Raw genomic sequence first — 20,008 nt, 5'->3', positions numbered from 1 at the left:
GTGCCTAGCACAAAGGAGGTGCACAAAAAATGTGAATGGTCACTATTAGCACTGTCATTAGTGTTCAGCAAATAACAGGTGTCGCCATTAATAGCAATAAAAGAATGACTATTATGATCTCTTATGCTACCCTATGTTGCCCCTTTGCACACCTCATACTTCGTAGGTATGATGTACATAATTGAGATAGCTCTTCACATATGACTATTTCTTTCTGCATCACATATTAATAGTGGGTAATTTTGTGAAGGAACAAATGATGAATCTCAGATGCAAACAATTATTAAGATAAAACTTTGCTGATACAATCCATGTCATCTATGTTATAAGATACTTAACTGGGGCTTCCCTGGTGGCGCAGTGGTTGAGAGTCCGCCTGCTGATGCAGGGGACATGGGTTCGTGCCCCGGTCCGGGAAGATCCCACATGCCGCGGAGTGGCTGGGCCCGTGAGCCATGGCCGCTGAGCCTGCGCGTCCGGAACCTGTGCTCCGCAACGGGAGAGGCCACAACAGTGAGAGGCCTGCATACCACAAAAAACAAAACAAAAAGATACTTACCTGGTACTCCAGGTAACAAAATATTTAACAACATAACAAAGTATTTAACAACATAAATCAAATAATTTTACAATCTTTGGAACCCATGCATCTGACAATAAATGGTTTTTGATGGCCTACTATATAATAGGCACTCTTCACGGACAGGTGCTCTTCAAGTGAACAAGACAAAATTCCTGCCATATGGAACTATAATATAGGAAAGACAGATTATAAACAAAGAAGTAAAAAGCTACATAACAAGACCAGGTGTTGATAAGTAAAGCAGAGTAAGGCAACAGAAAGGGATTGGAGGTGCTACTTTATGGTGTTTGGGGAAAGCCTGACAGTAAGGGAGACCTGAAAAAGGGAGTGAAATGAGCCAGCTGGCCATCTGAAGGAAGAAAGTTTCAGGCAGAGCAGGAGCCACTGCAAGTTTCTGTATATATATATGAAATTCACAAGCTCAGGAAAGAGAGGAGGTCATTGTGTCTCAAGATTACTGCGTGGAAAATTGCAGAAATTAATTTGGAAAGATCATGTAAGGCTTTTTTGGGCCAAGAGAAGGACATTGGATTTTATTCTATGTGTGATCAGAAGCCACTGGAGATTTTTGAGCAGAGCTGTGATTGTAGATTGAATTCCACCAGACTGAATCATTACAGGTGGTCTCTTTTTCCTAGTATTTGATTAAGATGTCATGACTTTGTTATATTTGTTTGAATCCTCAGGATACATTTACTACCACTTCCCTATTTCTTATATATGAAAAGGGAGCTCCGTAAAATACACACACACACACACACACACACATATTCATGTTATATACATTCATACACATTTCTTTTAAGCATAAAGCCAAAAGAAACTTTTTTTTTTTACATCTTTATTGGAGTATAATTGCTTTACAATGGTGTGTTAGTTTCTGCTTTATAACAAAGTGAATCAGTTATACATATACATATGTTCCCATATCTCTTCCCTCTTGCATCTCCCTCCTTCCCACCCTCCCTATCCCACCCCTCTAGGTGGTCACAAAGCACCGAGCTGATCTCCCTGTGCTATGCGGCTGCTTCCCACTAGCTATCTATTTTACGTTTGGTACACAGACCTACTAGAGAATGGACTTGAGGATACGGGGAGGGGGAAGGGTAAGCTGTGACAAAGTGAGAGAGTGGCATGGACATATATACACTACCAAATGAAACTTTGAAGGAGAAATACGTGTACTAGAGTTCTGCAGTATTTGGATCTTGGGTCAACTGCATCAGAATCACCTGGCTTGCTTGTTAAAAATCAGGTTACTGAATCCCAATGTAGATCTCGTCAGTAAAATTGTTGGGATTGACGGTGAATCTGATTTTAAAAATCTCGTAGCTGATTCTTAATGTACATGAAAACTTAGGAACCACTGGCATAAATATTTTATCAGAAAGGTGAAAGGTTAAAAAAAAAAACCCCAAAAAACCATGATCCTAAGGTACTTCCTATATCACTTGTCTTCTTTCTATCTTGGGCTCCAATGATATTATAATGAATTGAAATAGTACTATAATAGATTGACCTACAAATTGAGGAATAAGAATGGTGAATTGGTAAAGAATTAAAACCACAGCTTATGATAAAAAGGTGAAAGAACTGAGGAAGGCGGACTTGGAGACCTGAAACTTGCCTTTAGATATCTAAAGGATTAATATCAGGAAGAGGTAATGGATTCAGCAGGCTTGTTCTCTGTTTTCCTGAGAATGTGAAGTAAAACTAAAGGATGAAAGCTATAGGGAGATGAATTTGGATACAAATAAAGGAGACTCTGAGATTAATTTGACTTGATCTGCCTAGAATATCTACCCTGTAATGAGGGAGCTTCTTAATAACCAAAGTCACTGTCCATCTGTGAGAGGTGCAGAGAGGTTCTCTGTGAAGGAGGTGGTTTAGTATACATAAACTCTAAGGCCCCTTCCAAATCTGAGTATGTGTCTGCAAGATGACTACTGACTCTTTTCTTTTCCAGGCAAAAAGAAGCAGAGGAAAACAAAAAGAATGCTCGGAACAGATCAAATGGGAATGAATCAGCATTAGGAAAGGTGAATCATTAACTAGGTTTTGGCAAGAATGGTCTTTCTGTAAGTCATTACTTAACTATCAAAAATGTGGAAAGAGGTTGTCAATGTTGCCAGTCAGGATATTGCCCTTAGAACATCAGAAGTCATCATTAATGGGAATATCTATCCCTGATAACTTTTTCAGTGTAGAAATTTAACACCAGATGGAAATCTTTCGGTCTAACACTTTATAAAACAGTTTTATAAATAGTAGTTTAAGTATCTCAATAGCCTGGTCAACTAAGTTTTTTTTCAACCTCATTTTATAGATGGGGAAAATGAGGTTCGGCTGCTGTAACAGATTACTACCAACAGTGGTAAAGCAACCCAAATTCATCATCATACATTTCTGGAGTTCAGAAGTCCTAAATGGGTCTCACTGTGTTACAGCCGAGGTGTCAGTAGGGCTGCTTTCCTTTTTGGAGGTTCTGGGGAAGATCTATTTCTTTGCCTTTTTAAAAAATTTCTAGAAGTGCCTGCATTCCTTGGCTTGTGGCCATCTTTAAAATCAACAGAGGCCAGCTGATTTTTTTTTTTAAGCTGCATCATTCTGACACTGATTTTCCTGCCTTCCTATTTCACTCATAGGAATCTTTGTGATTACCCTGGGCCCACCCAGATAATCCAGGATAATCTCTCCATTCTAAGGTCACCTGGTTAGCAACGTGAATTCCATCTTCAACTTTAATTCCTGCTTGCCATGTGAGGCTACATATTTTCAGGTTCCAGGAATTATAACTTGGACACCTTTGTGGTCTGTTATAGAGCCTCCCACAGCAAGGTTAAGTGGCTGCCCAACTCCTGAGTCAAAATCTTCCAATTTTCAAGCTCAAATACTATGTGAAAATAGCCATTTCCAATGTAATCCTTCCTTCTTTTCAGGATGTATGTGATCAGTTTAGAAGTCAAATGGAAAACGGACAACTTACTTGCACCCAAGAAAGTGACCCTGTCCAGGGTCCAGATGGCAGGACACATGGCAACATATGTGCTATGTGTAAGGAAAAACTGTGAGTTATTTTTCAAAAATGGGCCTTTAGTTGTGAGTCTTAAAGGAAATAATCATTTCTCATCAGCTTGAGAAAATGACAATTATTTTTAAAGCACACCTGAGGTGTTTGTTCACTTTAGTTGAAGCGTTTCTTCTCATGTTTTTCTTCAAGGGGAAGGGAAGCAGCCAAAAGAAAAACGAAAGAGCAGGACTACATGATAAACACAGTTGAAAAGAACAATGGAAAAGAGGTAATATATGTTAGATGTGCTTATACTTAAATTTGGATGATTGGTTGCAAGATTGATTCATTCAACAAATACTTATGGAATGCCTACTCTGTCCCAGTCGTTGTGGATATAATGATAAACAAGAAAGACACGGCCAGAACTTCAAAGAAACAGCATGGAATTCAATGCCCTAAGAGCAACTCTGATGCAATTAACCACACATTTGCAGGAACAGTGGTAATTGTAAAATTATTGTTATTATCAAGTGGATTTTTTTTCTGAAGTTTTAAAACAATTAAGCAAATAGATGCCAAAATTACACACAAGAAAAAAAAGTATCAAAAGCTTGGAGCTCCAGATGATAAATTCTTGACTTGGCATTCTAGTGCCATCTTGTATTCAATTGGGGGTTTTAAAAATAAGGTTCAATGCTTTATGATAGCAGCACATAGAATATGACAACAGCACAATCTCTTCTAATCCATCTATGGACTTCAATTAGAAAAGTGAAATAGTGAAATTTCCCCAGGAAAGTTTTCCCATTAATGAGGCAACTTTTCATTAGTTCTATACTGACTACACAAAATGAAACATTAATAGTAATGTTCATTTTTGAAAAGCATGTTGGGAATTATGCATTTTGGTAGATGAATAGCTTTGAGAAAAGACTATTGTACAACTTCAAATGATCTCTACTGGATATCTATTCTATTTCTAATATTGATCACTTTTTTTCAAGTTTTAAAGTATCTATTTTAGCAATTTCAAACAAGAAGAAATACTCTTTCAGCAGACCAGAAAGGCTCTTCACCCAACTTCCTCCCACTCCCCGTCCAAACCAAGTCCTTTTCCCAACAGCCTGGAATGCGATGCTGAACTTACTTATACTGATTATATACGTATGTAAATATAAATATGTAATTTTATACTTATTATATTTACATTGAGCCTAATGGGATTGCTTTTTTAGAGCTTTGCCAAGGTCAGGAGTAGAAAGAAGTAAAGAAGATATGAGAGCATGAAGTATATTCATTCACAAAGTGCAATCTTGAATTGGGTCCTAGAAGGGAGACTTTAGCACCTAATCTGATGACCCAAAAAAAGAAGAAAGAAAGGTATCAAACATGAATTTTATCTAATTATTTTCCCAAATCAAGTAGAATAATAGATGAGTTACACTAGTGAAATACATAGTAATTACATATTTCTAGTAAATTAGGCACTATACTAGGGATCCCTAAGCATGGAGAAGAGCTATTCACAAAATCTGCTATTTTCCCCCCAGCTTTATTAAGCTATAGTTGACATAAAACATTATGTAAATTTGTGTACAACACATTGATTTGATAGACTTAAAGAATGTAAAATGATTACCATTATAGTGTTAGCTAACACCTCCATCACCTCACATAATTACCATTCCTTTTTTGTGGTGAGAATATTTAAGATCTACTCACCAACTTTGAGTATATAACACAGTATTATTAGCTATAATCACCATACCATATATTAGAGCCCCAGAACTTATCTTTTAACTAAAAGCTTGTACCCTTTGACCAATGTCTCCCATTTTCTCCAATACCATCCCCTGGTTAACGACCCTTCTATTCTCTGTTTCTATGAGTTCAGCTTTTTTAGATTCCACATATAAGTGATGTCATACAGTATTTGACTTTCTTTGTCTGACTTATTTAACTTAGCACAGTGCCCTCAGGATTCATCCAAGTTGTCACTAATGGAAGGATTTCCTTTTCTCATGACTGAATAATAGTCCATTGTCTGTGTCTGTGTCTGTGTGTGTGTGTGTGTGTGTGTGTGTGTGTGTCTTGGCTCTTGTGAATAATAAAATCTGTTTTTTTTTCAGATTTTTATTGGAGTATAGTTGATTTACAATGTTGTATTAGTTTCAGGTATGCGGCAAAGTGAACGAGTTATACATATATCCACTCTTTGTTTTTAGATTCTTTTCCCATATAGGCCATTACAGAGTAGTGAGTAGAGTTCCCTGTGCTATACAGCAGGTTCTTATTAGTTATCTATTTTATATATAGTAGTGTGTATATGTCAATCCCAATCTCCCAATTTATCCCTCCCAAAATGTGTTATTTAAAAAAAAACATTTTACTGAAGTATAATAGTCATATAGAAAAAGTGTATATATCATAAGTGTACAGCTATTACTAAGTGATCATATCTGTGATATTAACACCAGATCAAGAAATAAGATATCACCAGCAGACCAGAAACCCGATCATGCTTCCTCCTGAATAACCTGGTTTTGAGCTGAGCTTTCTCTTGGGGAAGAAAACAACATTCATTATTCATTTTGTCATTTATTTAGCTATCATTTATGCATTCTACAAATAATTATTAAGCACCTACTATTTTCCAAGCATTACTGTGCATATGAGAACAATAGCCATAAACAAAACAGATACAACTCTCTACACTTATGGAGTTTATACTGGAAGAACACAGATCATAGATGATGCGAATAAATAAAATGTAATAGCAAGGGGGAAATAAAGTAGAAAAATGCTATAGTAAATGCTGGGATACAGTTTTAAGTAGCTTGTACAGGAAAGAGCTCTCTGAGAAGGTGACATTTGCACCTCCTAAAGGGATCAATTCCATACATGTAAGTGAGGGGAGAACATTCCAAGAAGAGGAACAGCAAAGCCTTGAGGCAGGGATCACAGTACAGCAAGGAGCCCAGTACAGTTGACAGAGTGACCACAGAGACAGTTATAAAGGAGGCAATCATTAAAGTAACAGGAGGCCATCTTATGTAGGATTTTGTAGACCATTTTAAAGGCGTTAGCTATTATTCTGAATGAAGGTTTTGAAAAGAGCAGTGACGTGATGTGATTTATGTTTTGAAAGAATGCCTCTGCCTGCTGAATTGAAAATACACTGCAGAAGGACAAGAGAAAAAGCTAGACAGCTAGTTAGCCACAGCAGTAATCCACAGAGGCTGGTTTATACTATGGTGGTAGTGGTGGAGGTCATGAGAAGTGGATGAATCCTAGGTCTGTTTTGGAGGTGGAGAATTTGTTCAGAGTTGATGTGCTATGTAAGAAAAGAGAAGCATAATTCTGTCTTTGTTGCTTCTTTATAATCCTTTATTTTAGTAGTTCAATCTTGGGGCAGCAGATACCTGAAAAATACTAAGGATATACCTGGTTCAGTCCTACCTTTACCAGTGATTCTTAGAAGGGGCTTGTCTAAACTCTCCCTGAATTATCTCTATTGATAAGGAACTCACCAGAGTCTAAAACAGTCCCTTTAGATGTTTGAATTATTTAACAAAACAAATTAGAAAATACTTCTTTATGCCTCTGAAATAATTATCCACAGACTACTATTACATTTTCTATTTCTTCTCAGAGAAAGTGGTTTTCAAGGAATTTGTTAATTCCATCTAAGTGGTCAAATTTATTGGCACACAGTTATTAATAACATTTCCACATTATCCTTTTAATATCTATATTTATATAGTGTACCACTTTTTATTTTTAATATTGCTAATGTGTGTTTCTTGCATTTTGTAAATAGTTTATCGATTTATTAATCTTTTCACACAACCAATGTTTGGCTTTGTTCTGTTTTCTATTTCATAAATTTCTTTTATTATTTGTTTTCTTCTATTTCCTCTGAGCTTAATTTGCTTATTATTTGCTAGTTTCTTGAAATGGAGGTTTATTGATTTTAAAACTTTTTATGTATTTACTTAAAACTCTCCTTCAAATCACTGAGTTAGCTACTGAGTTTTGATATTTTGTATTTTCATTATCATTCAGTTCAAAACACTTCTACATTCCATTATGATTAGAGTCATGAGTTCTTTAGAAGTGTGTTGCTTAATTTCTAAATACTGAGGAATTTTATAGCTATCATATTTATTACTATAATTATTCCACTGTGATCCTAAAACTTACATTTTATGACTTCAATTTTGAAATTTATCAACACTGGCTTAATGACCCAGAATATGGTCTATTTTGGCAACAACTTCATGTCCACTTGAAAGGAATGTATAGTCTGCAGCTGTCAGATACAGAGGTTTATAAATGTCATTTAGGTCAAGCTGGTTAATTTTGTTTTTCAAATATTATACATTGATATTTTTTGTCTGGGGTATCAATTATAAAAAGAAGTATGTTAATATTTCCATTTATGTTTGCAAATTTGCCTATTTCTCCCTCAGTCAGTCAATTTTTGCCTCAGATATTTTGAAACTATAGGTACATAAATGTTTGGGATTGTTAATTACTGAACTTATTATTTTATAATTAGAAATTCTCTTCTTTATCTCTGCTATTACTTCTTGTCCTAAATTCTACTTTGTGGGATATTAATATAGATATACCACCTTTTGTATGATGAGTGTTTGCATGTATATATTTTCCATCCTTTTACTTTTAACCTACTGGTTGAAATATAAAGATATAGTTAAAGAATCATTAGAGAAATGCAAATCAAAACTACAATGAGGTATCACCTCACACCGATCAGAATGGCCATCATCAAAATATCTACAAATAATAAATGCTGGAGAGGGTGTGGAGAAAAGGGAACCCTCTTGCACTGTTGGTGGGAATGTAAATTGATACAGCCACTATGGAGAACAGTATGGAGGTTCCTTAAAAAACTAAAAATAGCACTACCATATGACCCAGCAATCCCACTACTGGGCATATACCCCGAGAAAACCATAATTCAAAAAGAGTCGTGTACCACTATGTTCATTGCAGTTCTATTTACAATAGCCAGGACATGGAGCAACCTAAGTGCCCACTGACAGATGAATGCATAAAGATGTGGCACATATATACATTGGAATATTACTCAGCCATAAAAAGAAATGAAATTGAGTTATTTGTAGTGAGGTGGATGGACCTAGAGTCTGTCATACAGAGTGAAGTAAGTCAGAAAGGGAAAAGCAAATACTGTATGCTAACACATATACACATATATATGGAATGTAAAAAAAAAAGGTTCTGAAGAACCTAGGGGAGGGACAGGAATAAAGACGCAGACGTAGAGAATGGACTTGAGGACACGGGGAGGGGGAAGGGTAAGCTGGGACGAAGTGAGAGAGTGGCATGGACATATATACACTACCAAACGTAAAATAGATAGCTAGTGGGAAGCAGCCACATAGCACAGGGAGATCAGTTCGGTGCTTTGCAACCACCTAGAGGGGTGGGATAGGGAGGGTGGGAGGGAGATGCAGAGGGAGGAGAAATGGAGATATACATATAAGTATAGCTGATTCACTTTGTTATATAGCAGAAACTAACACACCATTGTAAAGCAATTATACTCCAATAAAGATGTTAAAAATAGTTATTATTAAAAAAAGATATAAAGTATACTTCTTGTAAATATTATAAGTTGAGTCATTTTGTTTCTCCAGTCTGATAATGTCTGTTCTTTAACTGAAGTACTTGGTCCTATTAATATTTAATGTAATTATTGACACCACTGAATTTTAGTCTTTCATAATCCTATTTTTAAAATTTCTCTGTGTTTTTTTCCCTTTGGTCCTACTTTAAGATTAATAAAGTTGTTGTTATTATTATTATCATCATCATCATTATTAAACTCACACTTCCAAAAGACTAGCAACAACAAATAATCTTCCTTCTTCTACATGAAAAATCTATGTATTTTTCACCTTGGGAAACATACTGACAACTAACATATACTGAGCACTTAGTGTGTGCCAAACACTGTATTATGTATGCATATAAATGCATTATCTGATTTGATTCCCTAAAACAAATGAGGCAAGAGCTATAATTATTCATGTTTTTCAGATGAGAAACTAAGGCTCAGAGAAGTCAGATAAATCACTTCTCTAATTAGTGGCAGAGCTGGGACTCAAAAACCCATATGGTTACCCAGCATTTACCTCTGAGTCTCTCCTTTCTAGATTGTATATAACCAGTGTCTTCATTTAAGAAAAAAAAAAGGGATATTATTTCTTGCATGGTAGTTTTTGTCCTATGGGCATACCTCAGTTTATCTGTGCCCAGTATCATGTAGGATTTCTGTTTTCTTATTGCTTTGTTTTTCCTTGTATCTTGGTTTAGCTACTTAACTTCCCTAGTAAAAAGAAGCCAAATCTAGGAGGTTAAATCTACCTAACAGTGGTGTGAAACGAATATGTGAGTTTGTATAACCTATGTTACAGTTCCTTTACTAACCATTTATTCATACATGATTGAGGAAATCAAGAGGTTTTCCCCAAGCTCATATCTCTTGAGTGCCATTGAGCAAATGTACTTTATGTTTTGCTTGTTCAGAACTCTGAGATGTGCAAACACTACCGAGTATTACCCAGGATGGGTTACCTTTGTCCAATGAATTTACAGCCTGTCTGTGGTGATGATGGCCAGACATACGGCAATCCTTGCAGGCTCTGTCATGAAAATCTGTAAGTATACAAGTCCAATGAGTCCATCTTCCAGTGTAGAGGCTCTTGATGACAGTGCTGACCCACAGCAGTGTACTGATATGAATGTGAGGTGTGTTGCAAACAATTTACTAATCGTAGCAGTTAAAATTCAAATGTTGTGAATGATCCTATTCATGCATAAAATAGAGAGGATTTAAGGTTATCCCTTTAATAAAACTGTTCATATAGTTTACTGAGTGGAAGAGAAAGGAAAAAGTGGTGGGGTTACAATAATTAGAGAAAATCTAAGCCCATGTGCACTCATGGGAGCGTGAACATCATCTACCCTTCGTGTAAAGAGAAAAAAGTTGAAAATCATTGCGATACAGAGTCAGCCCAGCCTCTAATCTCTAATGGCCTTATGACTACCTGATAGTCACAGATTTCCCATCCTCTCCAAGTCTTCTTGGAGCAGGAAGTGCTATCGTGCAGAAGAAAGCACACTGGAGCAACCGGCAGACCTATTCTCAATTTATCACAATCTATCTGCAGGCATATTATCTCATCCTGAGATTCACTTTCTTCCCTGGAAAACTTGAGATAGTTCTCTGGGCCAGCTGACTTCACAGGATTATTGAGAAGAATAGCGATTTTTATTTTAGTTAAATACAAGGAATTTGTTTTAATACTTTAATTATTGGTTGTAGATTTGTTGTTGCTTTTCTGCTCGAATGCTATTTACTCTCACCTCCATTCACATTCTTCACCTGTTCCCAGCCTTCATTTGACCAGCTTTAAATAAGGGCATGGTGGCAAATCTTGACTTTTCTACCCCACCCCACCTCAGACTTACATTGCAGTCCATATATGTTCATTCTCTCCTTCTTAGAACACTGTAAGCAAGGCCCAGAATTTGAGGATGGGACTGATATCCTGCTTTTCAATCCCAGGAAAATATCTGAATTTACATTTATTTCCTTTTAAATCAACTAACTCACAAAAGCAAGAGCCATTCTGCAGTTCATATACATAGACTAAAATCTGAATATGAGTGCTTTATGTGTTATATCTGTAAGTCAGTCACTTTCATATTCACAGTTTCACTGAATCCTCACTGCTCACTACAGAGTGGTATCATCTTCATTGCACAGATGGTTAATCTGAGGCTCAGAGTCCAGGTAATTTGTTTAAAATGACAAAGCTAGGAAGTAGATCAGACTGGATTTTAATCTTGTTGATTTGGGTCTAAACACAGTTTCTTTTCTCTCCACTACACTACTGTTATATCCAAGGCAGTAGTTCCTTAAACATTTGGGGAGCAAAGATTCCTTTGATAATATAGAGAAAGTTACCTCTTTCCACAAAGGAAAAGAAAATGCTTAAACATTAAAAATCTGTATGCATAATATCTGTGGGCACATAAATCTCTTGAGATCTATCCATGGATCCTACAGAGTTTTAATAATTAAGGAATCTTAATTCTTAAATGTCTTAAATGTTTAAGGAATGAGTACAACCATTCATGAATCTGTTGCTATATATGTCTTATTTTCACCCCAGAAATCCTTCAACTTCTCTTTATTGTAAATGTCAGGCCCTAAGTTATCCATCCAGTGCTCTACAAGCATTCCATTCACTGTATAAACCCACAGTAAGTTTACTCAAGGGAGCTTCAGAAATTACAGAAATGCCCATAATAAAAATATTGATAAAGGCTTGTTTAGCTAAAGAACTGTGAGTATACATTAGGAAGAGAAGATTCAGGCTAACCCAGGCAAGATGGAACATTATTGGTTTCCGTGGTCTTAGAGGAAGTTATAGGGAAGCAGTTTCAACTTGCACAATGTTCAAAGACAAAATGAACTGTCCTGATAGACAGTGAGTTTCCTATCACCAGAGCAAACAAGTAGATGTTTGCTATATAATATTTCTTACGAGAAAGGCATTAAAATTCATCTTTTAAGATTCTTTCCAACTATTGATATAAAATTCATACTCTATGATCATATATTGTTATATTTTATAACATACATATAGAATTTATATATATTTATATAAAGTACATTTTACAAAATATATTCTATTTTATAATCTCCAAGTCATATTATAGGTATCCAATAAAGTCAAACTTCTCTCTGGGATCCGGTTTTCCCATCTATAAAATAATGGCTTTTGCTCTAGATGATCTCCAAGTTTATTTCTGACATTCAACAATTCCATGACTGTATAGTGTACAGGAGAATGAAATGTGATGAAATAGATCCAGGCCTGGAGCACAAATCTGGGGCTCAATCAGGAGAGAGAGAATAAACCTGAATGATGCCTACTGGAAAATAGTTGAATGCAGATCCCGGCCCCTACCCCTAATTTCAGTTCTGGTTTGATGCCCAAATGTCATATTGATCCTTGGTTGTGTTTTGTCTTTTTTTTTCATTATAACTTTGAGTTTTCCCATCTTTGAAACTTCCTCTTCTGTTTTAGAATACGCCAAACTAATATACGCATACGCAGTGAAGGAAGGTGTGAGGAGAGCAACCCAGAAACAACACCTCTCAGCATGCCAGCATCTGTAAGTACACCGGTGTTCATGATTACAGTGTCAGAACCAGGTGGTTCTGCTTCTGTTCTCTTGAACTGAGTGATGGACAGTTCTCTGGCCAGGGAAATGATACTAGGTTAGATAACCCCAGAATTGGTCAAATCTTCGTTGTGAAGATAAGTGATTACTGAAATATGTGGAAATAAAAATATAGTAGTTAACATTTTTAAATGTTTACAGTTTACTGGGATCAATGACAGACTATGAGGAATGTACATAATGTAACACTTCTGCAGAGTTGATTTTATTTTCTGTGATCTGCAATACAAAGATGAGACAGAGACCAAGCGAGGTCAGATACTGAAAGAAGTGGACTTAAACCTTATATCCTCGTATCAATACTTTGCATTAAGCTGTTTACCAACATGAAAAGTTGCCTTTTTCATTTAAATCCCTACAAGGATGTTATGACACACATTACAGTACTTTCACCTTATCTGAGGTTTTGCTTTCCATGGTTGTAGTTACCCAAGGTCCAAAAATACTAAATGGAAAATTCCAAAAATAAACAACTCACAAGTTTTAAATTATGTGCTGTTCTGAGTAGCATGATGAGATCCTGTACCGTCCTGCTCCATCTCATAGCCCACCTCTTAGTCACTTACTAGCCATCTAGGTTATCAGATCAACTGTCATGACATCACAGTCTTTTGTTCAAATAACCCTTATTTGAAGGAATAATGCCCCCAGAGTGCAAGAGTAGTGACACTGGCAATTTGTATATGCCAAAGAAAAGCCCAAAAGTTCTTCTTCTATGTGCAAAGTAAAAGTTCTCACCTTAATAAGGGGGAAAAAAAATATTGTGTGCTGAGGTGCTCAGACCTTTGGTAAGAATGAATCTTCTATCCACAAAATTGTGAAGAAGGAAAAAGAAATTTGTTAGTTTTGCTGCTCCACCTCAAAGTGCACAAGTTACAGCCACATTGTGTGATAAGTGCTTAGTTAAGATGGAAAAGGCATTAGATTTGTGGGTGGAAGACATGAATAGAAAATGTGTTCTGACTGGTGGCAAGGTGCTGGGCCAGAAAGCATCAAGCCTCTACCAAGACTTCAGCAAGGGATGCCGTGAAATCAGTGACACCAAGCCATTTACTACAAGTAAAGTATGGTTACAGAGATTCAGGAATACATTTGGACTGAAAAATATAAAAATTACTGGAGTGGCTGCGTCTGCCAGTGAAGAAGCTGTGCCACATTTCTGACAGTTGAAAAGGTTGATTAAAGAGAAAGGATGTCATACAAAACAAGTCTTCAATTACAATGAGGCTCCTCTGAAAGAAGATACCCAACAGAACCTGCATTCATAAAAGTGCAAAGGAGGCACCAAGGCATAAAACATGGAAAGCCAGATTAACTCTGGTACATACCACAGGGCATATGATTAAGCCAGGCATAGTATACAGAGTGAAGAACCCATTTGCTCTCAAAAACAAAAATTATCTGCCTGTGTTCTGATACCATAATCAGAAAGCATGGGTGACAGCCATCTTGTTTATGGAATGATACCACCAATGCTTCAACCCAGAAGTGAAAAAATACTTGGAAGAGGAAGGCTTGGAATTTAAAGTCCTCCTAATAACAGACAATGCACCTGGCCATCGTGAATCTATTTGCTATGAAAATGAAAATTTCAAGGTTGTATTTTTGCTTCTATATATAACCTCATGACTTCAGCCCCTTGACCAGGGCATCATTCAATTTGTCAAGGTCACATACACCCGCCTGGTATTTGATTACATTTGATCAGCAATTGATGCAGACCCTAATCTGGACAAAATGCACTGCTGGAAACCATTCACTATTGCTGACACAATAACATTCCTCGAAGCTGCAATGGATAAATTAGACCTAGAAACTGTAAATGCCTGCTGGAAAAATGTATGAAGTCATGAATGATTTTAAAGGCTTCCTGGGGATCAATGGAGAAGTTAGGAAAATCATTCACAGGGCAAGACAAGTTGACGGAGAAGGATATTCTGACATGCTCGATGAAGTGGAAGAACATATTGAAGGCCACTGAGAAGTGTTAAAGACTGAGGAATTGGAAGAACTTACTGAGTCATCTACAGAGGGAGAGGAAGATGAAGAAATTGAAGCAGAACCAGCAATGTGAACATTACCAAAATTTGCCAAAGTGTTTCAAATTGCACAGATATTAAAGGAAAAAATTATGGAATACGATCCTTGGATGGAACACAGCATTAAAGTCACCCGTATGATCACCAAAGGATTACAACCTTTGCAGCAACACTTTGATGAGTTAGAAAAAAAGAGTGACACCTTCCGATTACAATGTCCTTCCAAAAGTTTTTGGCAAAAAAACCCTTAAGCTATCAAAGATTCCCAACCATTGACATTATCTGCTCCTGTCATCCAGACATCAACATCGTCATAGTTTGATGGATTACCTGAAGCAGATGATCCTCCTTGTGACCTATTCAGAAGGTCAATGGTAGCCTAATGCTATGTCACAGTACCTATGTCATTCACCTCAATCTCATCACATAGGCACTGTATTATCTCATATCACCACAAGAAGGGGTGAGTACAGTGCAATAAGATATTTGAGAGAGAGAGAGAGAGAGAGAGAGAGGACCACATTCACATAACTTTATAATTGTTTATTTTATTATTGTTGTTGTTAATCTCTAACTGTGCCTAATTTATAAATTAAACTTTATCAGAGGTATGTATGTATAGGAAAAAAGCATAGTATATATGGGGTTGGGTGCTATCTGTGGTTTCAGGCATCCACTGGGGATCTTGGAACATATATCCCGAGGGTAAGGAAGACCAATGTGTTGAGTTTAACATTCTCCCTGGTGATGGCATTTGAGGAATCTCTTCCTCAGGCAAGATGATATGTGACCTGGGGAAAAAACTAGGAATTTTCAAATAAGAGAAAACTTTTTGTCACCAGATAAATATGGGTTCAGAGTTTTTGATGTTTTTCATATGTGAGACCTTTGGCAAATCACATAAATACGTAAACCAAAGCTCTCACTGAGTTACTGAAAATATTTAATAAATACTTTTAAGCATTTGGCCCAGTGTTTAAAAAGCAATGGCATTTATTATTATTATCAGGCCTAGGAGCCTAAAGTATGAATGTAGAGAAACAGACCCTGGCACAATGCTTATTTCTTTTAAATAATTTTAATAAATTTATATTTGGTATTAAAATATACTTATCTTTAATAAAACAATATTTTAGTAAGATTTGATAGCTAGTTATTATTATTCACAACTGTTTTTACTCTATTCCACTGGCACAGAAAGCTTTGGCAATAATGGAATTAAAAACAGTTCTGCCAGACGTGAGGATCTTAAGCAATACTAGATGAGACCATATTCAGAAGAACTCAGCGAGCCTTGATATGGGAAAGTGGAAAAACAAGAGCTATAAGCTAGGTGTTTCTGGTTTCACACTGGCAGCTGGAACGCAGGGTAGGAGGCAGGGTACTGGAATGAAGTCAGGAGACCTTCACTGTTTTCTCATGTGGGTTAAAAAAGTCATATATCTACTCTGGGCATTACACATATATAAAGAGAGGTTTTAAACTTTTGCTCTAGTCCCTATGTTGTGTTGGCTATCTTCTTAATCTTATTAGATATAAACTGTTAGTGGTCTGCTTCTCATTTTATTGCCAGAATATCCTGTCTCCCCATCTTAAAAACATACCTGGTCACGTACATCTCAAACAGGGAGGTAAAAATAATCTTTATGCAAGTCTTATAGACCACACCTTAGACTATGCCTTGCTGTAATCTCATGTAGACAACATGATGCAAACTACTTTATGAGGAATCTGCCATAGAATAATACTAATAAGATGTATTTATTCAAATAATGAAGCATCTTGCCAGAGCTAAGAACAAAAGGTTTTGCAACTTCCTTCCTTTCATTTTGGGGTGTTTTTTTTCTCGCTAGAGTTATATAACAGGCATTATTAATGACAGGAATTATTTATGGTTTTATCTGATGGAACAAATCATTAGAGCAAGAGGTGTCCTGGGCATGGGTTCAATTCCTGCTGTATGATTCAATTATGTGATATTGGATACCCCAAGGTGATATGGGTGGGTCATGGCTCAGGACTGCTCTGAAAACCATTATGGGTGTAAATCCTGGAGGCTGGAAACTATTGCCTAAACCTTGTTCCTCTGTAGAAGATTCTCTAAGAGAGTCTGGAATCCCAAGAATGAATAAAAGGCCTGGCAGTCACAACTTTCCTGGAAAAATAGACTGAAAATCCTACTTTTACTTCCTATTCTACGAGGTACTTTTCATTATCCAGTAACTACTAAGATTAATTTAATATAGAGCTTTATCTGCTCTTTCCTTCTGCGTCCTCACAGTAAATCTGTATTTAGGGCAGGGATCATTATCTTTCCCACTTTACAGAAAATCAGCCTGGGAGAAATCCTGCAATTTACCAAAGTTAATCAGTATTTGTTCGGGGTCCACTGTAGCCCTGACTTCATTTCTTGTGCTCTGCCACCATCCTTTAGTTGTCAGGAGATTCTGAAAACCAAGGGCTCTAGAAAAGGCATTATCTCAATTAAATAAAGATTAGCTACACTGGAAGGAAATTCCTATGTTAAGAAAAATACCAGTACTATTTTCTGAGATGAATAAATGACTATTCTCAATTCCATGACAAAGATTTTCCAGGATTCAACAAGACCATAGCTTGCCAACTCAAATCAAAGGAAGCCTGATGGGGTTAATGTGAGAACTAAAGTGGAGGTTTGAGTTTGGAATAATAATGCTGCTAGTGTTCCAGGCAGTACCAGCAGACAAGATGCAGTTACCTTTTTTAAAAATTTAAACGTTGATTTAATGTTTTAAATGTTGATTTCAAGAATATACAACTACATGGATGAGTCAGGCAGGAAGACAGCTGATTAAAATCTCATGGCCTAAAACAAACTATAATAGTAAAGCATTAACTGTTAGAGGAATTAGACTTAAGTCCTGACCAAATGTGACATCTTGGCAAGTCAGTGAACTTCTCTGAAGTCTAATTTATTCCTTTGTGAAAAGATGTGAATGACACCTTCCTTTTTTCATTACCATGACGGTCTCATGTAATCAAGAGCAGAGTTCATTTTTGTATCCACCTCAACAGGTAGTATATACTAGATACTCAATAAATACTCACTGAATCAACGGAATAAAATGTGAAAGTGATTTGAAATTGTGCATTCTTAGCAGAATGCAGGAATCTATGGATTTCTTTGACTATGTTATTACCATCATAAATGTATAGCCTGCATTTCTACAATGTCTTTGAGTTTCTAACATCTAACCTACCCATCTTCTCTTGTAGGTCAAATGATGAAAGAGTTGGTGAAAGCCATGAGGGAAAATGTGTATTCCAATTCTGAATTGCCTACCTTCACCATCTGTATATACAAAGAATTCTTCAGAGCTCGTCTTATTTACTATAGAAAACAATACAGAACTGTTGGGGGAATGGACTCACTGACTTTCAGTCTTTTCCATCTCTTTCCTCCTAGATTCTGTGATCTGAGGGCACAGAGACATCTTCACCCAGTCTGTGCTGTAGAAACCTCCTGATCACAATGCTGTCTGTCCAACTGCTTGTTCAATAAAAGTAAACCCCGCAGAACGCCATTTCTGGGATTTCTTTGTCACTGCCTGGAAAATAGGAACTTGTTTTTGCAGAAGCTGAATGAACTCTACCTTTTTGTTTTTCTAAGCCTATAGGTGGATGGAGAATGCTTTCTTCAAATTCAAGTTGCTGTCACGGCTGGGAAGGAATGTCTAGAAGAGAGGTGGGGATGTAGGGGTTCCCAGGCAGCCAACAGCTATATAAAGCCAAACCAGATATGAATCAATAATTCATAATTTCCTGTATCAGGGCCTTGGACCCATACATAGTCTGGGGGAAGACCAAGGCAACAAGAGTTACCAAGCCCCATGTCAAGTGCTCAAGAGCTACATGTATTATAGCTAGAGGCTACTAAACTGGACAACGACCTAATACACATGAGAAATCCACCAGAGAATATAAGCACTAGATAGCAGATGGAACACGTATAAGCTCCTGCCTCAGTGCTGAAACACTCTCATGCTCAGAACCTTGCTACCGGTGTCCTGTGACAGTATCTAGTTACATTGTTCACTTGCAGATTCCAGGCTAATGCTGAACACACTGTAGATGGAGGAAGCTGTGGGGAATCCACCATGCTTCTAGTTGTTCTCAGCTCTAGAACTGTGCTGGGAATGGCAGGCCTACTTGGATTTGGGGAGTTAATTTTGTATTGATTCCTCTGCCCTTTTTCTTTTAGATAAGTTGCCACTAGGCCCATTATAGTAGGATTTTATGATCTTTGTCCTCTTTAACTGAGTGAAGATAAATCATTCCCTATGTTTTTTTTTTTTCTTTTTATGTTATCATTAAGAAAAAAGAAAGAAGACTTGTAAATCATTTTTCAAGCAGGAAAACACAGAGCCATTTTAGAAAAAAAAAAAAAATGAGAAAACAATGTTGCTATTTTCTTTGGTAATTCCAGGACATACAGAATGGGTTTACAGATACTATAACATCTGAGATTGTATCTCCTTCTTGGTTATTTCTAGGAAATCCAGAAATACCATTTTCCTGGCCAAGACATATGATTTTTGAGAAGTAGTCACTTTATGTCATTTTGAATATTTTATTGAGATAACAACAACAAGCCCCCTGTACTGCCTTCCTCATTATTATTTTGATTATGATTATCAGGTAATATGCACAGAAGACTATGTTCTCTCACACTCAAGACTTAAGCAACCCTTGATAATAATTCTGAGCACTAGGGAGAAAGTATGGCTCAGGGATATGGTGAGGTGAAGGATAGGGTGGTCTAGAACAGGATGAGACACAGGAATGGAGAAAATTCCAGGGACCCAGTCAAAGTCAAGGGTGAAGAGGGGGACAGAGGTCAGGGATGAAATGAGAATCAAGGAAAATAAAGCAGGGAATGGACTGAGGCTCTGGGATTGGGGTTAAGAGTGTGAATGTGTTGAACACATTACTTGAGATTAAAAAAAAAACAACTGAAAGTTGTTTATTTTGGAGACACAATCTGGAGGCAAATATAAAATGTCATCTGTGTCAAAATGGTCACAACAA

At 36.7% G+C, this 20,008-nt stretch overlaps 1 protein-coding gene across 3 annotated transcripts in view; it reads left to right on the top strand.

Moving 5' to 3' along the window:
- Positions 1 to 18,504, top strand: part of SPINK5 (serine peptidase inhibitor Kazal type 5) — a 69,899-nt gene extending 51,395 nt beyond the window's left edge. For all 3 annotated transcript variants that reach the window (XM_027081688.1, XM_027081686.1, XM_027081687.1), the window contains 6 exons: positions 2,550 to 2,622; positions 3,523 to 3,650; positions 3,804 to 3,882; positions 10,173 to 10,303; positions 12,746 to 12,833; positions 18,197 to 18,504. In XM_027081688.1, the coding sequence (XP_026937489.1) occupies positions 2,550 to 2,622; positions 3,523 to 3,650; positions 3,804 to 3,882; positions 10,173 to 10,303; positions 12,746 to 12,833; positions 18,197 to 18,205 (508 nt within the window). In that variant the 3' untranslated portion in view covers positions 18,206 to 18,504. The remainder of the gene's footprint in view (positions 1 to 2,549; positions 2,623 to 3,522; positions 3,651 to 3,803; positions 3,883 to 10,172; positions 10,304 to 12,745; positions 12,834 to 18,196) is intronic.
- The last annotated feature ends 1,504 nt before the right edge of the window (positions 18,505 to 20,008 follow it).

Source organism: Aethalodelphis obliquidens, unplaced genomic scaffold (assembly GCF_003676395.1).
Source record: "Aethalodelphis obliquidens isolate GAN/ISIS:26980383/991018 unplaced genomic scaffold, ASM367639v1 scaffold45, whole genome shotgun sequence".
In the NCBI taxonomy this organism is placed as follows: Eukaryota; Metazoa; Chordata; class Mammalia; order Artiodactyla; family Delphinidae; genus Aethalodelphis; species Aethalodelphis obliquidens.
The sequence above is the reverse complement of the archived record's forward strand: the minus strand, read 5'-3'. Positions and strand labels throughout refer to the sequence as shown.